Source organism: Argentina silus (genome assembly GCF_951799395.1).
Source record: "Argentina silus genome assembly, chromosome: 10".
In the NCBI taxonomy this organism is placed as follows: domain Eukaryota; kingdom Metazoa; phylum Chordata; class Actinopteri; order Argentiniformes; family Argentinidae; genus Argentina; species Argentina silus.
In genome coordinates this window covers 5672814-5692430 of record NC_139664.1, presented here as the reverse complement: position 1 = coordinate 5692430, position 19617 = coordinate 5672814, and the positions used below count along the sequence as shown (strand labels likewise).

Here is a 19617-nt window from a genome sequence, read left to right as displayed (position 1 = left end):
ACACAGGATCATGAATAATATTTTCAATGGATTAATTTGACTGAAATGTAAGTTGTGATTAATAAAGACAAGGGGTACAAACCTACCAAGTAGTATTTTCTGCTCTTGGGGGTGAACTCGGGGTCCCAGTCCTCATTCTTGGGGTGCACTGGTATGTTAGGTGGGTTACTGTTACCGTTGTTTCCCTGGTAATTTCCCCTGTTCCAGCCCCTTCCTCTTATTTTAAATTGCTGCAATAAGAGTCAGACACAAACAATCCACTTTGACATGAATAAAAAATCATTGAAAGTAAAAGACACGTCCAGAGATTACAGTGGAGTAATATGTAAGTTCGATATCAAGCAAAAAGTAATGCCTCAACAGCTTTTGGAGCATACAGGAAGGTCTTTGGGAGTACTGTACATACTGTACTGTATGACTATGACCATGATTACACTTACAAATCCTCCACGACCCCGGCCCCTCTCCATAGAACCGCCATAATCTCGTGGCCCCAGTCGGGCCTTGTTAAAGCCCTCCTCTTTGTTCTCTGGTTCCTCATGGGGGTAGTCCCCTCCCTTGTGAGATTGGGACGATGAAGAGGAAGAGGAGGACTGAGAGTGAGAGCGCTTCTTCTTGTTTTTCCTGGAGGTAGAGGGGACAGAGCCCCTTTACAGGTCAGTTTAAAACTACTCACATGCAGTACGTATGTCTCCCTTACTTGTCTTGTAAGACCTTGAGCATATGTGGAGAAGTGTTACTCTAGACAATTTCATACAGTTTGAACGAAAAAAGCAATTGTGAGAATTTATAAGTGCAGTTTAACATACTTTGTCTTCTTGTGATGCTTGGAGGATTTCTCAGTTGATCTCTCCCTGCTAGACTCTGGGGAGTCTCCTGAATCTCTACTCCCATGCCGTTTACAATCTCTGTCCCGGGTGGAGTATTTTTTACGGCGCTCTATATCCAACCGAAGGTCCATTGAGTCGCCCTTCATTTTTTTACCATCGTCCTGTGCAGGTAAAAAACAAAACAGAACGACGTAGACAGGCTTGGGGTTAGCATGGGGATGCTGTCAGTCTGCTGTCAAGCTTGTTTGTATAGACAGGATGAGAGGGGCTGGGAAAAGTGTAATATCAACAAACTCTGGGAACAGCCAGTTTATTGGGCACTTTGGTAGTTTGACTGGCTTTTCACTTTGACTGGCATTGGTGAAAACAGACCATTTGGAAATTAGTTTTCCAGGTGTTCATAAAACAGAGTTGAACCTCATGACCAGACACATGCGTAGGTTTCATGTCGTAATTTGCATGAATTCACTTTCACGCTGTTATAATCCCCTCTCATTTAAGGTTGCCACCATTTTTCGATTTGAAGCGAGTTCAATACCGTTTCCTTACGCAAAAATCTACTGTACAAGTAAGACTCAGACCCATGAAACAACTCGAAGAGTTATCAACAAATGGCAAAATGGGCCCGACATGCTGTATTAGCAAAGTATAACAGATCTTACTTTTAATTTTTTTTTTTTCGCTTATTTGTTGAAGAAGAATACTTACTATGACATTTGTTTAGAGTCCTTTGAACGGCTTGGACACAGGAGCAATTGGCCGCTTCCATTTCTGACCCCTCATGTTTTTCAACTCATTGGCCTTGGGCAGGCTTGTACCCACAGTATAACCAAATCATCGTACGTGGAGGGGGGTATATAACACACAACAAACTGAATGTGCCTTGTTTTGCATTTGCTTTTTTAGACTTTATGCATCTCCCTTCAAAGAAAAGCACAGGCTTAGAGAGAGAATGCAGTCTAAAGGCGGCTGGCTGGCTGGCTCACTCGCTCGCTGTTGTTTGTCTGTTTTCCAATATACTTCATATTTCAAAATGTTCCTTCACCTTGTAACTGCCATCGCCGGAGCTTTTCATCCCCTCAAACAGATGAGAGTGTTTCTTAAAAGCACTGGGAGAAACATCAATTCTCCTGCAAGGGAGAAATGCACGTTAGAACAGGTGGTTTTGAGGTTGTCAGAGTTCAGGTGCCATAACGTACAGCACTGTATGGAAGGCAGTAGTCTGTACTTTTCAGATAAGGAACGAAATGACGAGTCTAAGGCCAACTTCAGACTGCACACCTGACAATCTATTCCAGTATATTACTGTATTACAAACAAGACAGCCATACCTGTGTCCTACTGAACAACAAAGGGTAAAAAGAACACCTGAAACCTGTGATAAAACGAGAGGTAAAGCCACAGCACACTGAGGGTGAGAGGGTCACTCAACAGGCGACTCTACCTGTGTATTTCTGGGCTCTTTCTTTGCTTCATCGTTTCCTTTTCTGCAGCTCTTCTTTGGTACATGGCGAATCGCTCATTTAAAGTCATTTCAGGGGATGGAAAGTGCTGTGCTGTAATCAAGAGAAACCACGCCTTGAGTTACACAAGAGATATTACTGTACTTTCTGTTCAAATGCCATCTCCCCTTTACTTTCAAGTCAATGCTGCATTTCAACTTGAGCCCATTAAAACAATTGTTCAGTTACTCCATCAAAGGTTATATTTCAATTTGACTTCATTGGCCACATATGATCATACAAAGCTGTAATGACCATGAAAGGGTTTTCATTGATCGCAATGAAAAAAAAAGAAAAAGCTGGAAAACTCAAAACTAAATTGAATACATTTGTGACTGAAATATTGCTCCAGTATATGCATTTTCCCATAATGATCCCCAGACAAATAAAAGAAAATATGTTTTCAGAAAAAACATGACAAGGCCAAGCTAAATGGTTTAGTATGCCATGTCAGAAAAAAAAAAAAAAAAGTGTGGCCTGGGGTGTCCAGTGGTCTAGCACCATGGCCTACAGTGCACTCATATGCCCATGTTGGCATAGGTTAGAATCTGGCCCATGCCCTGCTGACATATCCGCCTTTCTCATACCAGTCTGTCTCTAATGTCTCTCTCCAGTAAAAACGTACAACATATACGAGAGTGGGACTGCCCCACCATAGCCATATACACTTTCAGGATATACACATCATATACACCTTGGTCTCAACTGGCACCTGTAATCAGGATGAGCCTAGTCGGTGGAGAGGGTCACCTTTAATGTGATGGACGATGGTGACAATGTGCTGTGCAAACAGCTCTGAAGGACTCCTGGGTAACTGGGTGGCCTGAATATGCTGGAAGATTGAGCGAAACTCCTGCTCCTTTTTTGAAGGATGCACAAGATCCCGAGACAACAGTCGCTCACCAGCCAAAGCACCAGAGGAGCTAGGTAAGGGACAAAACAAAAACAACAACATTGTGTTTTATGCCCTTTTTGTTTTTACAGTTTGGCGAGAACAAACAAAAAACACGTAGAATGCAAACTTTATCACAAGACCAATCAAAATGGTTGTTTAATTGGTCTCAATTCTATTCGCACACATCCTTCATGCATTTTGATAGAGCTTTATACTATATAGAATTATCACCCTACAGTACTGTAAATGCCATTTGAAACATGAGTCTAGGCTTGAGCCAAATCCATGGAGTGTGTCTCATGATTCATGACTACTGACTAATAGTTAATGAAATCTATCCAAGGCAATAAAACACTGTCTCTGTCTGTACCTGTATGCCCAATGTGCATGGTGCTCACCTTGCCATGTCATCCCTGAGGGAATCCATTCTGATACCGAACTCCGCTCCTCTTTTCCCAGAGGCCTTTGGAGGAGAGTCCTCCCCCCTGACCATGAACATCTCTCTGTCAGAGTTTCTCCTTGGTGGTGGTGAGGGGGATGGGCTGCAGGTAGCTTTTCTCCTGCCTTTGCTAACTTTGTCTGGGGAGAGGTTCCTGAACATGCCTTCGATGTCCCTCTTGGCCAGCGCGGCGGCAATGGCTGCCGCCTTCTCCTTCTTTCGGCTACGGTAGATCTCCTCCGCCATGGCGTCAAGGTCATCGTCTTTGGCTGTCTGTAAGTAGGCCAGATCCTCCCACTTGCCAAAGCGCTCCTCGAATAGCTCACGGGCAGAGAGGGTGACCTTACTCTTCGCTTTGGGAGCCTCGTCCTCCATGCCCCACTCTTTGCGGAGCACCTTAGGATGGGGTTTGGGTATCGTCTCCTCAACCTCTTCCTCATCATCCCCACAAATGAAAGGGGGGGCTTTCAGAAAGCTGGCTAAGGACACATTGCCCTCAAAGTCCTCCCTGTACTTGTACTTCTCCTTTTCCCCCTTATCATTGTGGTTTGTCCCTTTTGATGCCCCATAGCCACACCCAGTGTCTGAGGAGGATTTGCCATTCCCTTTCTCTCGCTCCACCTCCCCACCATTAGCTTCCATGTCTCTGCCATTCTCCCAGCCAGACTGCTTTTTCTTATTATTGTGTTCCTCCAAGAACCTAAGCAAAGGTAAAGACAGATAGCTGTGTTAAATGGGTTAGGGTTAGATTCAGAAGAGTATCCACCGGTATTATTACTCTAATACGACCTATGATACAGAACTACAGTATGTCCTCCTGACCTATGAAAGTAATGGTGTGAGTAATGATCTTATTCAGAAAAATACAGTTTCAAACACAACAGGAGAGAGGCAGCAAAACATCTGCCATTTTAAGACATAATGTCATAAGGGATCTGTCATGGTTAGTGCAGTGTTGACTGGCCAAGAAAACACACACATCCAAAAACTCCCAAGTGCCCTTAATGCCTTCTCATCTTACAAAATCCAGTTTGAACTTGCTATGGCTACCAGTTCCCAAAGGGCTTAGGGCCAAGGAAAAATACCAGGGACAAATTATTCTATGTGGTTGTGGTATATAAAGGAATGGGAAAGAAACATCATAAAGTACATGCAAAAGAAATTAAGCATTCACTGAAAGGACAACATGTCCTATACTCTGTGTGCACCCCCAGGGTGATTATTTCAATAATACCTCATCAAATTATGATCACATATAATATCCATCTTACTTTTTAAATGCTGTGGAGATTGCTGCATTATCTCCAGCCAGGTTGTCCTCTTTTGAGAAAAACCCAAAGCCAGAGAACACAGGTGTGGGGCTTTTCTGAGAGGGGCTTTTGGTTGAAGGTGAGCTGCCCACAGTCTGCCAGGAAGGAGCACCATTGCCAGTGGTATCAGTGTTTTTGGGGGAGGGGCTAGACTGGGTGCCTTGACCAACAATAACAGCTGAGCGCACCTGAGGACTGGTCCTCTTAGGGCTGGTGCTGTAGTCCTTCAGGCCCTGCCAGTTACCAGAGGGCTTCTCACCCCTGTTGCCCTCATCAGCCACTGCAGACCCTCCTGTAAGCTCCATAGGCTCCCCATTTCCTTCTCCCTTTAAGACCTCCTTGGAGGCCAAGCGCTCCTCTTTCACATCCTTGGAGTTCTGCTTTGCCGACCCAGAGGCCGACCCGCGCCTGGGAGAGGAAGAGCGAGAAGTGGAGGAAGAATGGCGGGAGCGCCTTGATCGGGGTGAGGAAGAGCGGTCTGAGTGGCGGGAGTGGCTATGGGAACGAGGGCTTCCTGAGCGCTTTTTGGGGGTACGAGAGCGCCCCCGCCTGGGGCTGTGAGGGTGGTGTTGCTGCGGCTGCTGCTGCTGCTGCTGCTGCTGCTGCTGCTGTTGTTGCTGTGGGTGCTGTCTGTAGTTCTGCCAGTTGTTGGGGCGGTAGTTGTTGTTGTAGCCGCCTCCCCCACCCCGCTGGTAGCGCCCCCGTGGGAAATAGCCCCGCCCTCGGCCTCTGTAGTAGTAGGGCCTCCGGAAGCCTCGGTTGTAGCCCCGGAACTCGCGGTTGTTTTGATACTCCCTGGGGTAATTCCTCTCCCTGTTGTGGGGTGGAGAATGGGATCTGGAGCGAGAGCGAGACCTAGAGCTTTGAAAGAGAGACAGAGAGAGAAAAAGAGAGGGAGGAAGGGAAAGGGAGAGAGGGAGACGACTGATTACACCTTCCCCTGAACAAGTCTCATTAGCAGAAAAAAAAAAGTGCTTTGGGGGAAAGAAGTACACAACTAGGCTACAATTCTCAAGACTAAAAATAACCAAATGCAGGGCAATTTAACCGCTGTGATGAGAGGGGTACACAGTGGAGCAATGGAGAAAACCAGACATTTCATAATGATGGTTGGCAAGGGAAAAAGCTGTAAGATCAACCCAGTCCACATGGTGGCTCTAGAGCACCGTGGGAGATAAAGCATAATGAGCAACAGAGGTCTTCGTCAGAGACTCTTGGCCAGCGTCTTCAGTTTTTAAACAATCGACGGACTTGTCTATTAGTTAAGCTTTAATTGACACAGATGCTCCCTCTGAACTAACCTTCAGTAAAACATTTCACTAAAGTGGAGAGATGTCTTAACTATCCTGGGAATATTCAAGTACTGTGTCAGTACGATGTAATAATTAATAACCTTCTTAACTGCTTAATAACTGCTTAACTGATTTGCAGTCTACATTTATATGCAAACAAAATTCAATACGGCACAAAAAGCAATGAGAAGACCACATTTGTCAATGTTTATAGAAATCGATTTATAGAAAGCCCAAATTATATAATTTTAGACTAAAAGCACACAAAATCAATACAAAATCTAAATACTTGACAGGACCATCCAGCAATGTAGATCAAAACCCGTCTTCAAACCTTTCAAAAGCCTAACAAAGCCCTGTAGTACTCACCCAGTGCGTTTTTTCATTGGAATAAAGAGTGAGCAAAGAAGGCAGCGCGCTGAGCAGCATTGCACACTCACATCGAGGGCTGGAGACTCTGCATCTCTTATGCCGAGCATTAGTGGAAAGAGGCGGTCACATGGGCCATATGGGAAAAATTTCTACTCTAATCCTTCGGAGTAAAAGGGGCGGCTTAGCTTGCCAATTACACAGGCTGGCCAGCCTGCCCAGAAACCTCGGCTAAAAGGAGCGATTCACCAGCCGACGACACAGGGATTTACCTACCATAAGCTAAAATTACAATATTGATGAATGAAATAGCCTGATATTACAGTACCTGATATACATTATACACAAATCATTCTACTGAAAATGTAGACCAAAACAAATCTCTTTTTTAAACTTCAATTGAATTCCCCTGGTACACGCAGTGCTTTTGATTGAGGACTAGGCGATGGGCGAATGCTGTCGTCTAAAATAAATCTAATTGGGTTTTTTATCTTGATATAAGATGTGAATGTGTAAAAATGTCAATGTGTGTGTGCATGTTATCTTGGATGGCGACGGGGCTCAATTTCACACATAAACATTAATAGGCCTGTACAACTCTGTACAGACTGTCAAGTTCAAGACGTTTCTCCTTTTATGTCCCACAGTGCTTATGGCCATGCTTTGGTCACATGCAACGCAGTGCCACTCCCAGGAAAAGAGCTGCCGTGTCTGTTAAATAATCTCCACAAAACAATTCTGTCAGCAGCAGGATTGGTGTCACACTGAAACTTCACTTTCCCTTGCAAATTGACAACTCTGCATCCGACAGATGACCCCACTGCCGAAGAATTTCCATTAGGCTACGTGCAAGAAACTAGTCAAATACCTAGGCTAAATGATTTTCATGTAACACTGAGGAATGCCTATAACATAGTGATGCAAAGAATTCAGAATTCAGTACAGTAACCTACTGTAAGTACCAGATCTCAGTAAGCCAAGTGCCATCCCAGTTGCCGAGCACTTTCTAACACACATCAATTTCCTCTGGATAAAGTGCTCCAGACCTTGGGTAAGACCCATATCCACTATAATGCAGCTATGACTCTGCCAGTTAATCTGAGCGCTAACTCCTCACAAAGCACAGGAAAGACATGGTTGTGGAGCAGGAAATAACAACTGTTTCATTACGCAATGAAACAGGAGGCAAATTTTGCTGACAAAGCTCAATAATCAAGCTGATCTTAGATTTTTACCATTTGCATATTAACTCAAAATATACAGCAGAGCAGAGAAAATGCATGCTAAACAAATACATATTCCACAATAAGTTCTGATTTACAGGAATGGAACTGGTACAGCATAGGCTAGGCCAACAGTAAGTGTGCAACAGCAAAGGTACACGGTATACATGGAACGTGTCATGAATGGAGGTCCATATATACCGTTCAGAGAGGTCCATTCATAACCGTTGGAGGTCATCTATGTTTGTAACACCTGTCACATGACCTTAGTTGGGTCAGAGAAGTGTTTCTTACTATCTACTTGTAGAATACCTGTCAGGACTCTGTTAGCGACCCTTATCTTGTTTCAATTTGTCAATTCTGGCAGAGCGATGTTTAGAATGTGCGGAGCGTTTATTGCTTTCCATTCACAAGAATGCAAGACAGAAATAGCCAACATAGCCACAACAGAACTGTTGTGTTTGTAAGAAAATATCCTTTCTATCATACCTCTGGAAAACCGTTTTAAAAGTTAAAAAAAATAAAATAATAAAAAATAAAAAAAATTCAATGTAATTCAGAGAAGGTGAAATATTTGAGCAATGTCATAGCAATGTGCTAATGTCTCCCCTTAATGGAAATAGGTTTGAGATTGTGAACTACATGTACCTGTAGCGACGCTTCCTGGAGCGGGACCGGGAGCTGCTTCTGGAGCGGGAAAGGGAGTGAGATCTGGATCTGGACTTTGAACGGGACCGAGACTTAGAGGCGGATTTCGTTGTCTTGGACATCACTGCAGACAACCTCTTTCAGACAACAGCCTGTCAGACAAACAGATGAGGGTCAGTAACCATCTACTCAAATATAACATTTGGTCACATTTAATAAAGTTTAAATACGGATCTACATCTGAAACCGTACAAAAACATTGATGTTCTTCAATGATGCCAACAGTAGGCCCACAGGGAAAACCCACTTTAAGATTTGATTACAAAATAATTTCTGGCTGTAAATGGCTGTAACTAAACACAATAAAAAGACAAATGGTTAAATATCCTTGACCAAAATGTCAAGTTAGCAAACTAGAAGCAGAAGGCTCAAGGCTAGAAGCTGATTGATTCTATACAGTCACTGCCAAGATGGCGGGGAATTAAGATAAAGAGCTGTGAACCATGACAACAAAACATCCAGGAGACACAGCATACTTCAGAAAAACCTCTGTGCAAATATTGCAGTGAAGTAGCTCTAAGTTTAAAAAGGCCAGGCATTTAATATTGCTGCTAAAAATCTGTTGGAAAAATGCAATCTGTCAATAGAGCACTCTTCAGGTGCATAAAACGTACAGTAACCAGTTTGATTTTAAAGGTGGAGATTTCATATTAGTCTGATTCATCTGGAACCTTCCCACATGTATTGACCCAACACAAACATTGAGTCACCTAAAGAGTTCAGCCACTAAAGATAGACCATACTGTTATGGGAAAAATGCTAACTAGGCTCTTTGGCAATGTAGGCTCCATCCATACTCCATACATACATTATAGCCAAACTCTGAGTCGGAAAACAATGATCAATCACCTTAGATTACTCTAGCCTGTCACATTGTCCATAATTATTGTACTGGCAGCTGGCCCAATTACTGTATGGTCGATGGTAATATTTGTAATCCCGAGAGAAAAAGCCCTGTAGCCATCTTAAAAAATAGATGCCAGCTTTCCCCAAATATGAAAGAGTGTGGTCTATTGCACCATCACACCTTATTAATCATTCACATGCTCACCACTACAAGAAAGCTAATTTGCGGGCGAGTTTAGAACTAGGCTATTTGCAAAGGTATGGGAAAGAGAGAGAGACAGAGGATAGCAAGCGACAGGAATAGGGAGGGAGAAATAAGAGGAGACAGAGATGGCTTTAGAAATGAGATGACCGAAGAATTAGACTAATAAAAGATATCATTGATTTATATTACACTTTTATACACAACACAAAATAGTCTCAAGCTAAATGAAATGTATTGTAAAAGACGATGACAGGCGACGATTGTGCAGACGTTTTACACCATCGCACAAATTTACAAGAGAAATTTACAAGACCCACCGGACAACTGGTGCTGCCTTTGCGGGCGAAGGAGAGATTGTCACTCTAGATCCGCTCGAATATCAATAATGTGTGCATTATTTTAATGATCCATAAAAAATTAACTAACCTCATGATACTCAGAAAAACTCATCTTGTTCTGTATGTTGATAACATAGGCTTATCTTTGATGAGAGCCATATTGGATTATAATCTTGCACCATCCCCGGAAGATTCAATTTGGTTAGGATGGTCTATAGGCTAAACCTCTTTTACGACTCAACCTTACATTGTGTTGGCGGCACTGTGGATATTGGAATATCGTTAGGCTTTACACGCTGCAGATCCAACCTGAACCATACTCCAGTATGCTCACTCAGATATGTGCCTTTCACAGTGTCCTTTCCAGCACTGTTATGGCAACTATGGTGGATGCGTAAGCAGGCCAGCCCAGTACTGTTCAGCTTGGTTCGGATCTATAGGGTAAATAAGGTTACAAGAGTCTGACCAGCATGTGGATTGGTTCATGGGAGGTGATATAATAGCTCTGCTATTTAAGCTTAATGCACTGCAAGGGGCAGACATGTCTATCAATCTAGAATTTCACAATCAATGCCATGCATCTTAACATGTTTCTTGCCCCATGAAGGGTTTAAACATGATTCCTCTGGGGATGTATGAGTATATATCCCAAGAATTAATCATATGATCCAGCAGATGAGGCATCTAGATCCTTTTGCAGTCTATGGACACTCTATATGCCATATGATCTTTAGCCTAAATGCAGGGGATCAAATAATTGAGTTTTCATTTTGAGAAGCATCTGTGGGGACGTTGTGAGGAGGAAATTGCAGACTAAACATTGGGTGGACTTCAAAAACATTGCACCGACATTGTGCAGCAGCACATGGTGGTCCCATACCAGCTACTATTTTTGTGACTGTTAAAATGGATCCCTCCTCTATGAAGCTACCGCTTTTCTTCATTGCAGGCGCTTGTTGTTTCTGGCTTCAAGTGTATAATTTCCTGAATACAGACTTTTTTTGCTTAGCGAGCACATTTCATGACTACCATTAAGAGGTAGCCCGTGCCCACATTTGGAAAAGGAAAGAAAACAAAAACCCTGGTCAAGAGACGTTATGACAATATTAGCAAACTATGCAAATATTTTCTGCATACAGAAGACCGGGTCTGGGCTATGATGTGAATTAAAAGGATAAGATCTCCTGTTTGAATCTGTATAGTTTCATATAATACCGAAAACTGAAACATACAAACAAAGAATAACATCTGTTCTGGGTTCTTTCCCCAAGTTTCACATGGATGAGAATGAACCTTTCTGAAAGCTTTCAAATGCCTGTCACAGGAAACCATAAACAAAACCGGGCCTAAAGCTGGAGGTCATCCACCAAGTTACTACTGTACTATGATTACATTATTCTATTATATGTGAGGATGCTCCACTTAAATGTCTATGACTGGTTTATCGTACGAAGCGAACAGAAAGGACAAGGGCAGCCCTTTCTGCAATAAGCAATAAGTGTGGGTAAAAGGGGATGGTGGGATCCATTTCAGGGCACGTTGACCAGGTCCCAAATTGATAACCAGAGGCAGCTGTCTCTGCTGTGCAGTGTGGACCACAGCCTAATCACTAGGATTTTAACATCTAAAAAAGACTGTGAAAAGCACGTCCTCTAATCATGCACCCCCCACGTCCCTAAAACACACACGCACATGCACCCCTCATACTCACGCTCACTTAGCACAGCATGCATGCACGCAGGCACACACACACACTCACACACACACACACACTCACACACACACTCACACTCACACACACACACACACACACACACACACACACACACACACACACACACACACACACACACACTCACACACTCACACACACACTCACACTCACACACTCACACACACACACACACACAGAGAGAGAGAGACACGCACACATAGAGGTCCCTGGAGCAGATTGACAGCTGCTCAAACCACATCACCTGTTTATTTCATTTAAGGGAAGAGGTGGCTGTGGACAATAGTCAGCAACTTGATACAGTACAGCAGCAAGAGTATAAACAGACACACTCCGCTCAATCAACTGCTCTACCATTGAGGCTGAGATGCCTCAGTGGCAGCTGGAATCACATTTGCTATCTATATGGACCACTGAGACAACATCCCCCCTTCGGAAAAGCCACAGCAACTGTCAGTGACATCATCTTTAGTTACCAAAATGGAACTAAAATGTGGCCATTGTTGAGTTCTCCCTCAAGACAGTGCCCTATCAAGGCAGTTAATGGATTGCCAAGCCACTGCCAATGCTGGTGGAGTCAAGATAAATTGTGTGGCTTCCTTTCATAATGTTGTTTGAGCATCAACAGAGAAGCAACTGGTTCTAGCTACCTCAGACAATAAGGCCTGTTCGTCACTTGATATACTGTAGGCCTTCTTCTTCCTTGGCTTCTATACTGTACAGTAGAATGAGAAGAGCTCTTTAATGACATTGCATCTTCAAACACAGCAGAACAAACTGCAAAATAACTACTGACGTAGACTATGCAATAACCAACAAGGATCATAACAACTCAGCCAACAATCTTGTCTCAGTGAATGAAAAAAAGCTATGAGAAAACCTATGCACTGAAAGTCTCTATGTGTGTCTTCAAGTTCATTGTAAGATCTAGCGCAACCATAGTTCTTCTGTGTGATCTGCTCCCCAAGGAGTAGGCTCAGTGTTTGGTATAATCATTGTTTGTTCCTCTCTAAGAGCTTCCAAGATCATAATCAGTCCTTATTTGAACTGAATGCTGATATAAAGCTGTGGACAGTAAACCTGTAGGTTTTCAACTGTCTTGTCCTAAAAAGACGTGGACCATTTACTGAGGCATCCTCAAATGGTGAGTATATGCGTCTCAACTTTCTGCCAACACTGCGTTTGTGGGGCTCTGCTGTGATCAAGAGGGACTCATCAGCTAAAGGTCCTCTCTATTTTGGTCAGCTGTGAACAGCATGGCAATTGGCAAGCTCCTGTATCTTTCTTTTTTTCAGCAAAGTGGGGAGATCATGCAACGTAGTATGAAATATGTTATGAGTCTTGCATATACCTTCAGAGAGTTACTCTTGAGGAAAAAGCAGGCTAAAGCTATAGATATCTTGTGTTTCTTGTCAGTGACAACTGAACTACGGTGAACTCCACCATTTCTCATAATATCTGTTTGAATAGCATGAATCCTGTGAACACCCAGACACTAAAGACCACCAGTGACAAGGGAGCTGTGAGCATCAACTGGAGGCTTCTTACCAACCAGGTTCACAAGAGAACAAGGTCTGTTCTTTTTGAAGGTACCCCACAACAAGAAAAAGGAAAGTACTGCTTGGTAAACAAAAGTGAAAGTAAAGTACAGATGTGTTGTGAAGTCCATGACGTGCTAGCTACTGCCTTGGAATGCAGTCGCACCCTTCCTATCACCTGCGTACATTTGAACAGGTATCTGTTTGTATAGTGAGTAAATAAAAAACAGGATCTTTCCACATACCGCAACAGGATCATGTCGTATTAATTCCGCAATGAGAATGGGGAAATATACATTGGGAGTGTATTTGCACACAGCAATTCCTAAGAAAAAAAAACTGAAATCGTTGACAAAAAAAAGCCCCATATAGCAAATCTATCAATACAAAATGCCATAACTATGTTGGCTTCCAGTAGCTTCGAAAACATTATCATAAAACCATACCAGACATGGCAGGATATTTGGCTCGAGGTTTAGCCAACATGTTTATGCCATATAATACAATAACACAGCAAAGATGTATTCAATGTAAATCACGATATAATCTGTGATAACCAATGCTGGGGTAGACTTACCACGGGAAATGTCGGTAATTGCACGCGCCTCTTGTGGGTCCGGACCCTCGCTCTTTTGGACGCCGGCTGGAGGACTCCGCTGCTGTCACTGTCAACGAAATTGTTTCGATGATAGGTCGCAATCCGAACAATCAGGCCAGCTGAGCTACTAACCTGAGGAGCATTTTGCCTCCGAGAACATCGAAAAATGTGCAGCAATGACGTTTGACCAAGCCTTTTATAATGTTTTATTATCGTTTTATATTCGTGTCACATTAGTAGCGCAGTTGAAATGTGACACTGCTTACGAGGAATGAATTCAAAGAAGAGAAATTATGTGAGGTCGCAATAGCAGTGCGGTCAGCAGGCAACAGCATACCACTGATGTAGTAGACAGTGACACTGCTACTACTGCTACGACTACACTGGGGGATTCGCGGCGGAGCAAGGGGTGTGACTGCTTGGTTCATGCAGGAGGTCAAATTTCCTTCCTCGTTTTTCTCTGTCCAAGACGTTTTGGGGTTGACAGTGGTGCGCTTCCAATGGTTTTAAAGGAGCGTAGTGTATAGATACAATGTTTACATCTAGAGCGGCAGTGCTACACAGTTACAATTGTTGCAAGGTATTGTAATGATTTTCATATCGCTACTGTGACAATGCACCCGCGGAAATGTCATGAGCAGCGGGATCCATACAGGAATGTACTGTAGCCAGACGCAGACCTAATGAATGCGGCTCAATTTATTAATATATGACGTGAGGGATGTTCCATATCAGCAGCCATTTATTTTGCTACAGTATTGCATTGTTCTGTTCGGACCAATGGGTTGGACTCATGTGACACACGGGCAGGAGATATCAAATTTGATTTAGAATTTGCCTTGCAGCTTAGAGGTGACAGTTGGGTCATGAACCCTGCAGTCAGTTTCCAATATCTGCCATAGGTGCTCAACACATTCATTTATCTAGAGCTGTCTTTGGACCAACCGGATACCCTGACAGTTCAGGGGCAGGGGTTACATTGCCTTAAGCTTTCTATTTGCAAAGCAAATATTTGTACTCTGTTAGGCTGAATCGAACTAATGGAGAGAAGGCAACACAAGATCTGTTTAACAGCTGTATTGAGCCCATTTAATTAAAATTGCAGTATCCGCAAAAACAATCATGGATTTCATTCCAGGATATGAGATTGGATGAATCCAACACCAATACCAAATACTAACTAAGTGTATGTAAACTTCTGACCCACTGGGAATGTGATGAAAGAAATAAAAGCTGAAATAAATAATTCTCTCTACTATTATTCTGACATTTCACATTCTTAAAATATAGTAGGGATCCTAACTGACCTAAGACAGGGAATGGTTACTAGGATTAAATGTCAGGAATTGTGAGAAACTGAGTTTAAATGTATTTGGCTAAGGTGTATGTAAACCTCCGACTTCAACTGTATGTACAGTGATAACAGCTGTCCCGTGATAAGAGCAACCCCAAAGAGTACCGACAGTAAAAAACTAAAAAAAGGGAAGTTTGACTCTTACATTCATAACAAGAGCTTTTAGCTCAAGATGCAGCACAGCCTAAAAGTGGGTAAAGAATATATACCGAAGTCACATAAACAAACTTCTTGCTATTGTCTTTGTGTCCTGCTTTTGTATGTTTTCATCATGTCCTGCCAGGTGGTAGTTGAATATGGGAAAAACACGAGAAAAAAGAGTCAAGAGAAAAATTGTGTTAGAAAAAGTGTGTAAGAAAAAAATAAGTCTGAGGTTACAGTAAGTGGATTACAAGTGAGTCCTTACCTTGTTTTAGATATTTGTAGTTTCTTTGGGGGGAAAATTGCATTGCAAAGACATGCATTCATGAATGCAGGAAATATCTAATATATTTACATGGATGACATGTATTTCAGTAAATAGTCCTCAAAAGCATCCGTGCCAACTGAGAGCTCATTTGATTAATTCAAAACAGGAAACCTCAAGGAAATGGTGACAATGTTTACTTCATGAGCAGATGTGAGAGTAGGCAAACTAGAAGTCAGTAGTTGACAAAGAGAGTGACAAAGAGAGGTGTCTCTTGATCACGCAGGTGTTGGCAAGGCGTTGTTTACAGTCCATTAGTTCATAGTGTAAGGACTAGGGTCACCAAAAGGTTTTAATTTAATCTGTGTTAGCCAAATAAATGTCTCTAGCACTTCTTGTGAATACCCCTCCTTTAAAAAAAATATTTCAAAGCTGACTTCAAAAAATACCATTGATAACACCTTCATTGATAACACCTTCTACAAATATAAATATAATGATCCCCCTTGTTTTAGTCGTTGGTATCTGTGTGTAATTAATGTGTAATAAATAATAAACATAAGCCATATCTATTGTAGTGTACAGTAAGTTGTATGTAATAACATGTACATTCACTGTTATAACACTGGACCTGCTAGCTGAATCATCATGTAAATCATGTCGTAGCTGTGGCTTGGTGTAAAGCGGTACCTCTTTTTTGCACACCTTTTCTACAGAAACAGATGGCCACATGCCCTCCTCATTGGTACAGTGTGTGAACTAGACAATGGCTTTGTATTAACCCTGGAGTACAGTTGCCCCTTTCACACCCCTCATGCCCCTTCACCCTTCCCCACCTCCCCCTCCAATCCTATTAGCCCTCAGTGTGTAACTCACCAAGTGCACAGACAGCGGTGGGTTATTTTGGGCAACCCTACTGACACCACTTTCTCCATCTGTGCCTGGATAAAAGAGGTCTCACTCCCTCACATCCTGCCCACCTGTTGGAGCTGTCTGCTCCTTCAGTGACAGGTCAAGAACACACACAGGCCTTTACCATATCTATACCGACCGCCCGCAAACTGCACCGGGGCCACAGGCAGTTCAGTATAATGATTAATTCGCATTGGACGTGAATTTAGGACAATCCGTCTCAACCAATAATGTGAACCTCATAGAATCAATGTAAGTATGTGATACACAGAAATGCAGACATGGGGCTCAACACCTTTTGAATGAGGATCGAAGGCAACATTCAAATGCAAGGGGGCACTTGGTTGGCAGGCACTGTTGTTTCCCAACATGGCCGTGTGTGTGGATAGTGTTGTAAATGGGCACGCTGTCCGAGCCAGGCTTGTTTTCTTAGAAGCCTGCTGAACTTTCCCAGTGTCCCTGAGCCAGTGTATTTGCATGATATTGATTTTACGGCCTTTTTTTTCCATCTGTTAATGGTTACCTGAACTTGGAGTGATGCAAAACAATTACAGCACAGTATTATTTTTCTGATTTATCAGTGCAGTTTAGGCATTATATGTTTAGATGTCATTACAGTTTGTGTAAATGAATTATGTTGCAAGAGGGTTTTGATAAGTCTGTGATACCACAGATCAATATATCTGTATTATTCAATGACTTGCCCAAACTATTCAAGTAATAATGTGCTACTCAACACTTACACTCAACATACTCAACTGACTCATGATACTGTATTCATGGAAGACATTTGCTCATTGTAGTCATTCTTTAGAGGACAAATCTGAAACAAATGTCTATAACTGGCTTGTTTAATTCCTGAGGTTATACATTTTGTTGGATGGGATCTGCAGAGATAACTGCATATTGTTTCTGTTGTATCTTATTTCTAATAATACGGGGGCTTTCTCACAGACATTTGTATTTCACTAATATTGCCTTTGAGAAAAACACAACAAAATCTACACTGAAAATCCAAACCCATTTAATTCCATGGGCCTACATTTCTGTAGAGAGCACATTGTTCCTGCCCGGTAACGGCTCTTCCCCGTAACGGCTGTGTGCATGCTGTGGCACCACCACGGCAACAGCTACCGTCAAATCCCACGTCAACTCCCAAATCCAGCCTCTACTCACTTTCAAGCATGGCACCTGTTCCTCCTTCTACAAAGCATGAATATTCAATTACAGGCCTTTTTATGTGAGCCCCTTCCACTGAGCAGCTACTCGGAGCACGCAAAGGTCAAAGCAGAGGCTGAAGAATATAGATTGGATTGTTAAGATTTGAGCTGAGATTTCTTGAAGATGTATCATTTCTCCTGAGTACTATGACCATTAAACCTTATTATACAGGCTAGAGCAACTTTAACATGTGTATTGATTGTCCCGGTAGTCACAGGGAAGTCTACAGTATTTCCTGTAGTTGATGCAAAGCAAACTAGCACTATTTCCATATCCATTATACTCCATGTTTAAATGAATACACTACATTTCCCCCTGTTTCACCGGCAAACTATTTAATTATGCTTGACAAATCTGTTGTTTGTGAAGCATTGGAGGATTAGTTCATTTTGTGCCACAAGGCTAGAATGAGCCATTCAGAGAATACAGTGTAAAAGCCAGTATGGAGGAACATACTGTACTGTTAATTCAGTGTCAGAGTTGTAAATCCTTAAAGCCTCACGTATCACCATCAATATCATGAGTGTTTACGATGGTTATATTTAAGGATGGAAGTGCTGCAGTTGGTTAATCATTTGATCCAACTTTCACAGATGATCAGAACTTAATTACAATATGTAAATTGATATGCTATAAGTCTCTACCATCTGTACCGTCCTTCCCTATATCTCTGTACAGCAAGTCTGGACTTTTCACACTTCACCAAGTCAACGTCGATGTCTCTCTTGTCCTCTTTGTTGTGGACAGATCTGACCCTGGCTCAGGTTAAGAGTTTGAAAGCGGACGTGAGCGGGACAGCTGCCTGTAACTCCAGAGGGGCTGTGACCCAGCTGTTCAGAGCCTATTATCACCTTCTAGATGTTTCCACAGGGCCTGGACCACCTCAGTCACTGTCAGACCCAGACTCTGTGTCAGCACGTAAGAAGATGTGGGTGGGAACTCAAGAAGGTGCCACCGGCTCAAGGTTTTTATCGGGTGTAGTTATAATCAACAGTCCGTTGTGATGTGACGCGTAGACCGATGAAGCCAAAAGTCATCAAATCGTTGTGCAACTTCACGATATGCTTCACTGCAGTGTTATGTAGTTCCATGTCAGGCAATGTTTACAGTCTATTTCCTCTCTACACCTCTGTCTTAGTTATTAGGGTGTTGTTCAGATTATGCCATTGCTATAGTGCAGACACCCAACGTTGCCCAGATTTCCTGCAGCAAATTTGGATTCAATTTGCAATATTCCAGAGTAAATTGACATGACTACCTCTTTTTAAAACTCAATTTGGGAGCTCATCTGTGAAGGTAAATCAGATGGCTGCCAAATACTGTAGTTGGTGTTTTTACTGTGCTACTCTTGTCAAACTGTACTCTAAAACAAACCTTTGAGAGGCCAATAAAGAGAAGACTGCTCCCTGCCAAATGCTTTGTGAGTTGTCAAATTGCCCAAATGTTGATACAGTCAAATATACAGATATACTGTAAAAAGGATTGTATGGCTCCACTTTAATATCATGATAATCTGTATGGTACTGGGTGTATATACCCTAAATATGACATGCAGCAGAAAATGCATAACCAGAAAATGCACATTTCTGAGATTTACAACTGTGTGTTTGTTCTGGTTAGCAATTAGATCTGTCTGTGTAAGGATGCTTGTGTTCGAGGATGCGATTGAAAAAAAAAAACTTGAGTAGCTTGCCATATGTGGGCTGCCAAGCAAGGGAGAAAACAAATAAAGCTTCTGTATTTAAAGAGTCCAAGGACATCTCACACAAGTCAATAAATCACTGGTGTTGTGTGACACAACACATCTATCAGCACAAGTTTTAGTTTTCTAGCCACTCAAGATAATGATTAACCAACATATCTGGGGTTGGAGAAGCTGGAATCACCAGATGCTGTTTA

At 42.4% G+C, this 19617-nt stretch overlaps 1 protein-coding gene across 1 annotated transcript in view; it reads right to left on the bottom strand.

Annotated features, from left to right (window-relative positions):
* Positions 1–15695, bottom strand: part of thrap3a (thyroid hormone receptor associated protein 3a) — a gene marked incomplete at its 3' end in the record, with an annotated part of 16646 nt that extends 951 nt beyond the window's left edge. Inside the window, exons 1-10 of the mRNA XM_083678605.1 lie at positions 15586–15695; positions 8509–8660; positions 4938–5837; positions 3626–4366; positions 3083–3255; positions 2275–2386; positions 1876–1960; positions 810–991; positions 441–624; positions 87–230 (exon numbers count right to left, since the gene is read on the bottom strand). Of these exons, the coding sequence (XP_083534731.1) occupies positions 87–230; positions 441–624; positions 810–991; positions 1876–1960; positions 2275–2386; positions 3083–3255; positions 3626–4366; positions 4938–5837; positions 8509–8630 (2643 nt within the window). The 5' untranslated portion in view covers positions 8631–8660; positions 15586–15695. The remainder of the gene's footprint in view (positions 1–86; positions 231–440; positions 625–809; positions 992–1875; positions 1961–2274; positions 2387–3082; positions 3256–3625; positions 4367–4937; positions 5838–8508; positions 8661–15585) is intronic.
* Between the last annotated feature and the right edge of the window lie 3922 nt (positions 15696–19617).